This window comes from Gavialis gangeticus, unplaced genomic scaffold (genome assembly GCF_001723915.1).
Source record: "Gavialis gangeticus isolate Ggan-Ray unplaced genomic scaffold, GavGan_comp1, whole genome shotgun sequence".
NCBI lineage: Eukaryota > Metazoa > Chordata > Crocodylia > Gavialidae > Gavialis > Gavialis gangeticus.
This window is the reverse complement of record NW_017728995.1, coordinates 18331529-18343974: the sequence shown is the minus strand read 5'-3', so window position 1 is coordinate 18343974 and position 12446 is coordinate 18331529. Positions and strand designations below refer to the sequence as shown.

Sequence of the window (12446 nt, the reverse complement as noted above, 5' to 3'; positions counted from 1 at the left end):
AAGTGTATGTTTGTAGGGGTTATAACTTATTTTTATTAGTAGTACTAAAAATTCTCTATACAGGTTTAAGGGCCTGGTCCTGTTCCTACTGAAGTCCTTAGCAAAATATCAATAAGCACAAGACTGAGCTTTGAGCTCCTAAGAAAAGAAAATTTTGATCTCCACGTTGTGGGGTGGAGATGCAAGTTGACTTGGGGAGTGAAAGGTTGGGAAGGAGGGAGGGGAAAAACTCACTAATGTTCCCATTTCATAAATGTTGCCATTGGATTTCTGAAGAGGTTTAAGCAGCCTGAAGCCACGTGATGCTTCACTTGGCTCCCACTTCTTTCCAGCAAAGTTCTGTTTTCAAGTGGAAACATTTAGACATGCCAGAAAGGGATAGTTTATCTTGAAGGCTCAGGAATGTGGAGATCTGAACATAGTTTGGAATTTATTTTAAAATTTTGGAGGAAAGAAAATGCAAAAGTATTTTGAAGAAAACCAGGACACTTCAATAAAAACCCTTCTTTAAAAAAAAAAAAAAAAGAAAGGGGGGGAAAAAGAAGAATCCCTGAAGCCCAGCAGGTGTTGTGCACTGGACTTTAGTTTGCATAGTTTGCTCCTTCCAGACTCAGCAGTGGGTTAGCCCTAAAAGACCAGCAGAATTCTGCCACTTCATGTTAAAGATGCTGAGCACCACGGGTATGGAGTTGGAGGTGAGAGTGTTGTCTTGATGCCTGAAATTCTGCTGCTTAATGTCTGAAGACAGAAAAAGGGAGGAATGGTTTGAGGTGGGTTTTGAAGAGAAATGAGGTCAAAATGGCAGGAATGCCAGAGTGTTTTCTGTGCTGCAGAGGGCAGAGATCACAATTCCTTACTGCACATTAGTTTGAAACAAGAACATCCAATTAAGAGACCCGCTGAAAGGTGTACATAGGATCCAAAATAGGTTATTGAGTTTTGCCAGCTGAATCATCAACTAATTGGACCTTAATATAATGCCAGTACAAGGTGGATTTTTTTTTATTCCTCTGAAACTGTAGCCACAGTAGCTAGAAGTCTTCACAGAGATGTTGGGACTCTTTGAACTACATACCCCTTGCACAGCTGCCTTTTGATATTTGTAGCTCTCTTGGCCCAGAATGCAGTCCTGACATGCACTTTCTGAGGTGCTGCCAATCTCTCATTTAACTTTGCTTGGAATTAGCTGCGATGATACAAAGCTGATTGTAGGATGTTAGCAAAAGGGGTTATTTTTCATGATAATGCATTGTTTATTCATCAAAGGCAATCTGAGCCTCTGAACAGAAGGCATGCAGATGAAGGAAGAAAGCTCCGAACAAAAACATTTTTCCCCTTTACAGTGAAATTGGATTGAAGTAGGAGTTTTATTTTGTTCAATGTTCTGATAAGTCATAATCTCTGTCCCTGGAGTATTTTAATTCATGTTGCACAAACGAGAATTGTTAGACACAAACCTTCCCTCCTATTCCAGCTAATACCTCCGTGTTTATGTATCTTAACTCTCCCTGCTCTTGAAGTCAGAAATTTGGAACAGCTGTAACAATTGTGCGTCTCATGAGTAGGGAAGGTCCTGAACTGACACTGTAGATCTAAATGTCTCCAGACCATGGACTGTTGACAAATTTGCAGCCACCTCATATCTCTCATATCACCCCATATTGCTTATGGACACCACTGTCCTGACCCTTGGCAGCACTGACATGACACTCTGGAATCTTGATGTCATTTCTGGATCCTTATGGTTAGATTAAAATACTGTTTCTGTAATACTGCAATGTCATTTTGCTGTTGTTTTCTCTTCCTGACAACATTAATACCTGCAGCCTCTTTTTCTTAAAGAGAAGACTAGGGCTATGTTTAGACTCAAGTCTGGCAGCAGACAGCAGCCACCATCACATAAAAGGCAATAAAAAGTAATTCTACAAATATGTCAAGAGTAAGACCAAAGAAGCCATAGGTCCTCCATGGAATGCAGGAGGGAATCTAGTTATAGATAATGCAGAGAAGGCTGAACTATTTAATGCCTTCTTTTTACTTCAGCTTCACAAACAGGGGTAGCTACCAGATAAGTGCAATTGCCAATCATGTTAGGTAGGGAAGGAGAAAAACAGCCCACAGTAATGACAGAACAGGTTAGGAATAACTTAGAGAAGCTAGATACCTTCATGTTGGCAGGGCAGGATGGGATGCCCCCTAGAGTACTGAAGGAGTTCACTACGGTAATTTTGAAGCCATTTGTTATCCTCTTTGGGAACTTGTGGAGGTCAGGTAAGTTCCCAGATGATTGGAAAAGGGCAAATATAGTGCCCATATTTACAGACTAATCAGTCTGACCTCAGTACCTTGAAAGATCATGGAGTAGGATTGTGAAGCAGGTAGAGGAAAACAAGGTGATTGGGAACAACCACATGGATTCACCAAGAGCAAGTTCTGCCTGACCAACCGGATTTCCTTCTATGATAAGGTGACAGGCTCTGTGGATGTGGGGAGAACAGTGGGATGTGATATACCTTGACTTTACCAAAGCTTGTGACTCTGTCTCTCTCAACATTGTCATTAACAAGCTAAGGAAATACAGACTAGGCAAAAGTATTGTGAGGTGAATGCAAAACTGGTTGGATCATCATGTTCAACACAGTCATCAATGGTTCAGTATCTAGTTTGGAGAAGGTGTCAAATGGGATTCCCCTGGGTTCTGTCCTGGGTCTGGTATTACTTAATGTATCATCATTAATGATTTGGGTAATGGGATTGAGTGCACACTTAGGAAATCCACAGGACTCAGAGTTGGGTGTCAATACAATGAGGTGTACTCTGAAAGGACTGTTCCACAATGGAACCCTGCATATGCCGGCTGTGTGTGTTTTTAAGTACTCAGTTGAGAAAACTTCTATTTTGAAGGCTGTTTCTGGCCTGGGAGTGTAACCCTTGCCCTCTGACTAGATGACAGAGATCTGAGAAATGTACTGGAGGAAGCTCGAAGCTATACACATTTTTCAAGGTTTCCTAATGAATTTGAAATTCCGGTGAGGTTTGTGGATAGGTTTCAGTAGGTTCATGCTTCTGGATTCAGCTCAGAGCAATGTAGGTTCACTGATGACTTTGAAACATAATAATCTGAAGGGTTTAACAATGTTTTCTTAAGTACAACTCAATAATTTTGATTAAAACTCTGATATAATACTGGAGCCCAGTCAGTGATGGACTACGAGCTATGGGTACGGACCCCCACAAAGATTTTTGTCCAGTCTGCTGGGATGCAGGTTCTGGACAAATGCTCAAATATGACCTCTTTCACAAGCACTTAAATCACAAGAGAAAACCTCAAATGAGCTTCACTCTCATTTCTGTGCTTCCCTGCCTCAAGATAAGTAATGTTAAGTGGGCTTAGGACTGTCAGCCTCTTCATATGCCACTATATTCAACCCAGTTAGAGCACTAGTGTGAAGATCATTTTTTCCACAGGAAAAAATATGGCTGAAAAGCCCTTGATGGCTGAAGGTGAAGTTAAGTCAGTGAAATGCCAGTGATAAGTGGCAAAGGATTTGGAATCTAGCCTGGTGTCCCAAACAAAAACACTGTTTTCTTGCTGAATCCCTGCACCTGTTTTTGAAATAGTCCTATTCCTATTTGGAATTAAAAGCTGGTTCCTTATAATTTTCTCTCTTCTGGTTAAAATCAGCATGAAATGGGCGATTAAATTTCTTCCTCTGAATTTCATAAGCAAATAGAGCTTGACATTTTTGTGCTGTTTGTTTCCATAAACAGTTCTTTCCCCCACTAAGAAATGACAGACCTCTCTTTGTTAATGCTAATAGTGGTATTTGCACTGGCTAGGGCACTTTACAGCCAAACATCTTAAAAGGCTTTGCAAACATTTATTCAAGTCACACAGCCCCACAAGCTGGGGAAGTAGCAGTGTTAGTGTTTATATACGGAGGGGAGCTGAGTGACTTGCCCTAAGGTGTCCTAGTGAATCAGAGCCAGACCCATAAACATAAACAACACCTATGCTTTTTCTCTGCAGTGCAGACTTCCAGGGTTTGCTTGTGCCATTCAAGCAGCCCTGGCTACCCAGCAGCAAGTATTGCACTGTGCTACAGTGAGCTCCAGGAGATATTCTGGCTCTGAGCAGTGATGGGCAGAACGGCTGTTGTCGCCCTTTTGGAAGAGTGCAACCATGCAGCCGGCTACATCTCTGCTGAAACAGGTCCTCCCCTCATAGTTTCATAGTTTCTAGGGTCGGAAGGGACCTGAGCAGATCATCTAGTCCGACCCCCTGCCATGGCAGGAAGAGCACTGGGGTCAAATGACCCCAGTAAGGTGGTCATCCAACCTCCTCTTAAAAACCCCCAGGGTGGGAGCCTGCACCACCTCACTTGGAAGCTGGTTCCAGACTCTAGCCGCCCTGACCGTGAAGTAGCGCCTCCTGATGTCCAACTTAAACCTTCCCTCCGCCAGCTTGTGACCATTGTTCCTGGTCACTCCTTGCGGCGCTCGGGGGAACAGGGACTCCCCCAGCGCCTGCTGATCCCCCCTCCCCAGTTTATAACAGGCCACAAGATCCCCCCTCAGCCTTCTCTTTTGAAGGCTGAACAGGTTCAGGTCCCGCAACCTTTCCTCATAGGACCTACCCTGCTGTCCCTTGATCATACGAGTGGCCCTCCTCTGGACCCTCTCGATGCTGTCCACATCCCTCTTAAAGTGCGGCGCCCAGAACTGGATGCAGTACTCCAGCTGCGGCCTGACCAGTGCCGCATAGAGGGGGAGGATCACCTCCTTGGACCTGCTCGAGATGCATCTGTGGATGCACGACAAGGTGCAGTTGGCCTTCCTAGCCGCCTCCCCACATTGCCGACTCATGTTCATCTTGGAGTCAATAATGACTCCCAGATCCTTTTCCACCTCCGTGCTGACAAGAGGGGAGTTCCCCAGCCTGTATGTATGGTGCCGATTGTTCCTCCCCAGGTGCATCACCTTACACTTGTCCGTGTTAAACCCCATCCTGTTCTCCTCTGCCCATCCTTGTAACCTATCTAGGTCCAACTGTAGCCTGTTGCTCCCCTCTATTGTGCCCACATCCCCCCACATCTTAGTGTCATCAGCAAACTTGAACAGGGTGCTTTGCACCCCCTCATCCAAATCACTGATGAAGATATTGAACAGTGCAGGCCCAAGGACCGAGCCCTGTGGGACCCCACTTCCCACGTCCTTCCAGGTCGAGAAGGACCCATCCACTACCACCCTCTGGGTGCGACTCTCTAACCAGTTGGTGACCCATTGGACTGTATGGGTGTCTACGCCACAGTCCCCCAGCTTCCTAATTCCCTCCATTCTTCTTTTGGAGAAACTGATAACGGGAAGACCCAAGTCACGAGCAAGCTTTGTCCACTCGCACAAAGTGGCAGTGACTTCTCCCTGTGCCCTCTTGTAGACTACATTCTGGCCCTTGAAAACCATTTTAATTTGTACAAGGTGCTGGTGGTTCTTGGCAGGCCTGAGGCATATCTATCACGAATAATACACAAGGGTTGCAGACATATGAGCTCAACTGTTCTGGCATCACTTGACTACATTATTGCGTGTCTGTGACTGAATAAGCACCAGCAGCCGGCAGCTGTTGTTATACTGTGCTCTCTCTTTCAACACAGTGAGGGCTTACTTTAGCCAGAGCAGGATGAGGCTCAAATAAGGGACTCCTGAAGCAAGACTCCTGAATGTTGTTTTCCTCTTTGTCTGTCAATGACTGGGAGGGTGTCACTGTGGATGAAAGGGCATATAGACATGCTCGAATACAGCACTGCATGTTATTTCAGTCATTCATAACAACTGAACATTCATCTGCTCCTGTTGTTTGCTGTTTCTTCATCAAGGAAGCAGTAGGTGTAGCCAGGTATAGTCCCAGCTATGTGAATTACTCTGTCTTTCATTGTGATGCAACCATCCTTTCTGACCATCCTTTTTTCTTATCGCCTCTTCCACAGGAGATAGGGGAAAGAGGAAAGGAGAGAGAACATGGGGAAAGCCTACTGGTGGCCTGGTTAAATTACAGACTGCCCCAGGTGATCCCAGCTGGGCCTGCTTCTGTTGATCTGCCTTCGGATGAGAACTCAGTGCCCATTTTTTGACTTGAGAGGTAGAGTCCTCTTGAGAATGGCGTAAAGAGAAAACAGATCAAAGCAGGGAGGTGTGAATTCTGGTGGTTTTAGGTGCCAACTATTCCTAGTACTTAGTAAATTAATCTCTGTAATCTCAGGCAAGTCACTTACCTTCCCTGTCTTATTTCCTGCTTGGTAAGATAGTTTTAATTAATTAAAGAGTTGTGCCAGAAGCATCTGGTTTGCTTCTGGTTATTTTGTGCAAGCAAGACCAGGTCTGTCTTTCTCCTTGATACCCCTGGGTTCACTTGCCCATGGTACCACCTTCCTTTCTGCAGCTGAAAGTTGCTATAATCTCAAAGTGAAAATCCATGTGAATCCCCTGCATTGCATGAGGCTTCCTGTTGGAAACATGCAAAACTGAGGGCCAAGCTCTTTGCTCGATTCGAAACTCCTTGACTTCAGTTGTTACACCAGCACATATTTGGCCCTGAAAAATGTGCATGGGTCAAGTGTTAAGCCATAAATTGCTGTGCTATGATGGTGCATAGTTATTCTCATATCTTGTATTTTCTTGAGTACCTAGAGTATCGGTTTAACCTGCTACGTACAGTTCTCTTAGCAGTTCCCAGAAGAGGGTAGGCGTTTTGTCATGGATGTAGTTGGTTGCATTGGTCTGAAGTAGAAAGCAGGGTACATATGCACCTTGTAGACTAACTGATGTAAAGATAGAGAGAGAGTGTATGAATGAGCTTCCACTCACTTCATCAGATGCTGTTAACGGATGTGCAAGGAACATTTTATAAGAAGGAGAGAGAGATTTGACTACAAGGGCAGAAGAGAGCAGGTGCTGGGGGGCAGTGCTGGGAGAAGCAAAACAAAGAAACCATATTAAAAACAACAAGTCACAAACGCTAATCCAGGTAATGGGATAAGAATCCATAGTCCCTATTTAAGCCATACTTTACACAGTCCCGTCTGTTCCACAAGTTCCCATTCAGATTAGTTTTTAAAGGTTTGCTGCCTAAAAACAGCAACCCTGGGGTCACTGATGGAGCATCCAGGGCAGCTAGTGATGTGTCACAGGCTTGTGTGTTTGTCTACAGCCAAAGTCAGATCGGTGTTCATTCATTCTTTCACAGAGGCATCACCCAGTCTGTCCAATGTTGATGGCAGAGGCATACTGTAAAAGCAGGTGATGGTGTTGGTATGATATTGGTAGTTGCTAGTGAATGAACCTCAGATATTATAATCCATGTTGTTTTGTCCAGTGATTGTGGTCTGTATCAGTGTTGAGGTACAGAAGGCTTCTGGATCCATTGCTAGGCCTAATGCCTCAGTGAGACTGGGAATTAGGTATACCTGTTGCTGATCTCCAGGTTGCTGCTGTTCTTAGAGGAGAAACCTTTAAAATCTCCTCTGAAATGCTCAAGTTTGTTGCCTTAAGATCAAAAATCAGGTGGGAGTAACAGGTTTTGAGACATTCCCCATCCTCCCCCACCCTGAATGAAGCCCAAATCCAGGTCTTGGCTGGGTAGCTTCATAACTAGGCATGTGCATTTCACTACAAGCATATGTATATGTGTGGGGAATGCATGCACAGATTATTTTGCTCATGCTGACACAAAGGAAGGCTACTTTTTAACTGCTGTTGTAAGAAACTCCCTTCAAACTTAGACTGGCAATGCAAAACATGCATTTGATTTACAGCAGAAATCATCAGAACATAATCTGTTCCCCTGATGTTTGTGCTTTGGAGAAAATAGGTCATTTGCTTTCTGACTTCCTTTAGTTTTGTGTCGCAGAGCCCAGTGGCATATAGTGCCAGCACTTAACTAATTTGCATGTGTATGTCAAAATACGTGCCCCACATGTAAGCAAACTGATTAAAACAGAAGGTGCTAATCCAAGGGAATGCACGGGAACACAAATGAACAAATTACTGGTGACGGGGATAAATGGCCTATTGTTGTAGATGTGTGAATAAATTTTACAGAAGTGGTATCGGGCAGGTGGGTTCCCCTTCCCTTCCTGCTCCCTCTGGATGTCGTCGTGTTCCTCCCCCTCCTCCTGCCTCAGCTCAGGAGCAGGTATGAGAGGGGGAACCCTCCAGCCACTGTTGCTGTCCAGGCTGAGCCCAGCATTTATGCAGCTCACATAGCTCCAATTGCAGCGTCATAGTCCCCCCCTCTCATAAAAGGCCTGCAGAAAAAATCCTGTTTAGAATGGGGCTGGCTGGTGCTTCACCTGGCCTGTTCACTTTGGAAGACAGCAAGACAATCTTTTCTTGAATACAAAGCAAGACAAGGGCACTTGCTCGTTAATACATCTAGAGGAGAGATTTAATTGGATCCAGTTGAGTGTTTTATTTTCTCATCTCAATTTGTATGGATTAATACTTAAAAGATAAATCAAGTTTAGTCTGGCAGTTTAAAAACAAAATCCCTAAAAGCTTATTATTTTACCTCTCAATGCAATTCTGTAATATCTGTTGGCTTCTGACATTTCATTTACGTTAATTTTCCTATTTGCTAAAATAACACTCATTCTAGTGGTCTGTCAACATCTCTTTCTTGTAAATCCCTATTCTCTAGGGTTTACAATGTGGCAAAAATTGTTCCAGGCCAACTTTTGATATACAAAATCTGAAGCCAAGAGAAATTTGTTTACTAAGATTTGGGTGGAATTGCTTTGGCTGGGGTTTAGTTTAACTGTTTGTAGGAAGGCAGGCAAGGGAGAACAGATGATTTCACTTAACTTTTCCATCCAACCAGTACTTCTGGAGTGGGATGCCATTCATTTTGATCTGTGAGCACCTGAAGGTTGAAGCATACTTGCTGGTACAGCACATTTCATGAACATACTATAGCTAAGCAATGATGCCCTGTAGGTCTTGTACATACTGTCCAAGCACACTATGAGAGTGAAATAGCTAAGAAAAACGAGAATTACTAAGAGATTCTACACAACTAAAAAACAATTAAAGCTCCACATAATATCAAATGGTAACATGTAAGTAACCTCTTGCCCAGAAATCTGTTTACCTTAACTAAAAAGTACCATGATTGTAAAATAGAGTTAAAGAGGAAATAGTTCCTTAGAAAAGTATAGCTGCACCTAAAAACGTTGTACCTACTGTTGCAACCCCTGAACATTGGGAGGTTAAATAAGGTGAAGTGTTTCTTTCCAAAAGGATTGTAGCTTGGATATTAGGAAGAACAGTCTAAGAAGGAAGGTTAAGTCCTGGAAGAGATTGTTTAGGGAAGTTGTGGAATCCCCATTGTGGGAAACTTTTGAAAACCTGTCAGACAGACATTTGACTGGGATGGATTACATGGAAATGATCCTGCCTGAAGTTGTGGGTTGAACTAGGTGACTTCAGACCTTATGGCCCTGTTCTCCTACAATTCTTTTGTTTGATGCTTTTTACAACCCCCTGTATATAGTCAATTTGACTGGAATGTCAGTGGTGGCTTACCTTCTCCAGGCTTTTGGAGAAGGTATTTACTGGTAACCTACAAAGCTGAAATTGGAGAGGCAGGTGGCAAGAGTGTTTACATAAAGTGAAGTTGAGAGTAGACTGAGGAATGACATGTCTTGCTCAGATGCCTCCCCAAGTAACTTCCACTAAAGAGCAGAAAGAAGAATTTCAGGCAACATTGGGGACAGACAGAAGTTTTATATTTGTAATGTGATCAGCCCCCTGAAAGCACTGTACAGTCATGCCATGACACATGACTGCAGAGTGCCTTAGAAGTGGCCAATCCTGCGACAAATTAACCTCAGCAAATGAGGGGTTAGTTGAAGGTTCCTTAATTTTGGAACACGTTAAGGAATTTCTGTTCCCTAGGGTCAATCTATCATGAAATTGGGGCTGAGCTGATGCAGCCCCAGTACTGTCTGTGAGAAGGGAAATGAGTTGCAGGCTGGGGTTTGCCCAGCCTGAGCTGGGGGGGTGGGGCAGGGTGCTTGGTAGACTCCGAAGTGGAGTTTGAATCCGCCCCCAATAGGTTGAGTTGGGGTGGGGGGTGTCTTTCTAACTCATGGTGCTTTATGTAAAGTGCTGTGAGTTAGTGGGGGCCCTGTACATCTGTCAGCACTAATCATTTAAAGGGTGTATTGAAAATTACTCAGCTGCAAAAAATTCAAGCTGACAGGATCCTTTTAATTACCCTGATATTCCTGATACTCTCTTTTTCCCCCCACTTGAGTGTAATTCCAGCCCCTTGCGTACAACACTTTTTTCTATGCGTTCTTCTCTCTTGGTAGGTCTAAGAAATTCCAATCATTCATTGAAAGCTGCCTCGTGAAGAACCACAGTCAGAGGCCAACAACTGAACAGCTGATGAAACATCCATTCATCCGAGATCAGCCTAATGAAAGGCAGGTTCGCATCCAGCTCAAGGACCATATTGACAGGACTAAAAAGAAGCGTGGAGAGAAAGGTTAGTAGCAATGCAGGATTATGAATTTATTATGTATACTGAGATATAGAGCTGAGAACATCAATTGCAACCCAACTCTTCCCCTTCCACCCCCCTACAGGTTAAACACTGTAAAAGCACATGAGAAAAAGAACAGAAACAAAAAAGCCCGGAAGAGAAATTCTGTGTCCCAAGAAGTTTCCAGTCTATAGCTCATTTCCATAGCAGCATTAGTGCAAGTGTTGCCCCAACTTGACTCTCACTCAGACAGAAATCTGTCTCAGGTTGAAAAGTGTTAAGTTCCAGCCAGGTCGCCTGTCAAAAGTACTGCTGATGCTCCCTTGGGCCTATAATGCTGTGGAGATACAACAGCTAAAGGTAAAACAGCCTGCTGTCTGCTAATCCAGTCAGCGTGTGGAGCCCAAGTATTGTTTCATAGTTTGTAGGGTCAGAAAGGACCTGAGCAGATCATCAAGTCCGACCCCCTGCCATGGCAGGAAAGAGTACTGGGGTCAAATGACCCCAGCAAGGTGATTGTCTAGCCTTGTCTTAAAGACCCCCAAGGTAGGAGCCAGCACCACTTCTCTTCGAAGTTGGTTCCAGATCCTACTCGCCCTGACAGTGAAGTAGCGCCTCCTGATGTCTAATCTGAATCTACCCTCTGCGAGCTTGTGACCGTTATTTCTTGTCACTCATGGTAGTGCTCAGGGGAACAGGGACTCCCCCAATAACTGCTGGTCCCCCCGACTAGTTTGTAACAGGCCGCTAGATCCCCCCTCAGCCTTCTCTTGTGGAGGCTGAACAGGTTTAGGTCTCTGAGCCTCTCCTCATAGGGCCTTCCCTGCTGCCCCCTGATCATGCGAGTGACCCTCCTCTGGACTCTCTCCATGTTGTCCACATCCCTTTTGAAGTGCGGCGCCCAGAACTGGACGCAGTACTCCAACTACGGCCTGACCAGTGCCGCATAGAGGGGGAGTATCACCTCCTTGGACCTGGTTGAGATGCATCTGTGGATGCACAGCAAGGTATGGTTGGCCTTCCTGACCGCATCCCCGCACTGCCGGCCCATGTTCATCTTGGCATCAGTGATGACTCCAAGATCCTTTTCTGCCTCTGCACTGACGAGAAGGGAGTTCCCCAGCCTGTAGGTATGCTGCTGGTTCTTCCTCTCCAGGTGCAGCACCTTGCACTTGTCAGTGTTGAAACCCATTGTGTGGGTGTTCTTGCTCAAGGTAGCTGGAGTTCCATCACTGAAGCTAACTGTTAGGGGTGCATCGATATCGTGGCTGATACCAATAGCTGATTAATAATCAGCCATATCAGTCAATGCTGATCTGATAACTGATATACTTTAATTTGCATTTTAAAGTACTGACATAAATAAACCCTTTTTTTGGTGTGCTCCATCAGCCTCCTGCATCACGTATCAGTGCTCCAGCACTTAAAAATGGCAGTGGGGGTGCTTGAACTAAAACTCATTGATTGAGCTTCAGTTCAAACACTGCCACCGCTGTGCTGACTCTTTTTAAGTGGAGCAGAGCTGAGCAGGCCAAGGGTGGTTGCAGGCTGCCTGCTGTAAGCTCAGGGCTTTCCACCCTGCTATTTTTGCCCCAAGAGCCCTGTGTTGGCCGTGCACCCCTTGCCTGCCTGGCAGTGGGGGGCGCACCTCACCACCCTCACTGCTGGGCAGGCAGGGGCATGTGGCCAGTGTGGGACTCCTGAGGGAAAGGCAGCAGAGTAGAGCCCCAAACCCACAGTGAGCAGTCTGAAGGGACGCATGCCCCCTCCACGCCTCCCCCAAGGGGGTGCGTGCAGTAGTGGGGAGCCACCCCCCATGCCCTCTGGATGAGCTGCCCATAGCTCCATCCTGCTCCCCACCCTGGCCCCGGGTCCCATGCACTGCAGTGTTCCCAGGCCCCAC

The 12446-nt window shown here is 45.2% G+C and overlaps 1 protein-coding gene across 6 annotated transcripts in view; it reads left to right on the top strand.

Annotated features, from left to right (window-relative positions):
* TNIK (TRAF2 and NCK interacting kinase) overlaps window positions 1-12446 on the top strand; it is a 357471-nt gene that overhangs the window by 250957 nt on the left and 94068 nt on the right. For all 6 annotated transcript variants that reach the window (XM_019503300.1, XM_019503299.1, XM_019503298.1 and 3 more), the window contains exon 10: window positions 10371-10546. In XM_019503300.1, the coding sequence (XP_019358845.1) occupies window positions 10371-10546 (176 nt within the window). The remainder of the gene's footprint in view (window positions 1-10370; window positions 10547-12446) is intronic.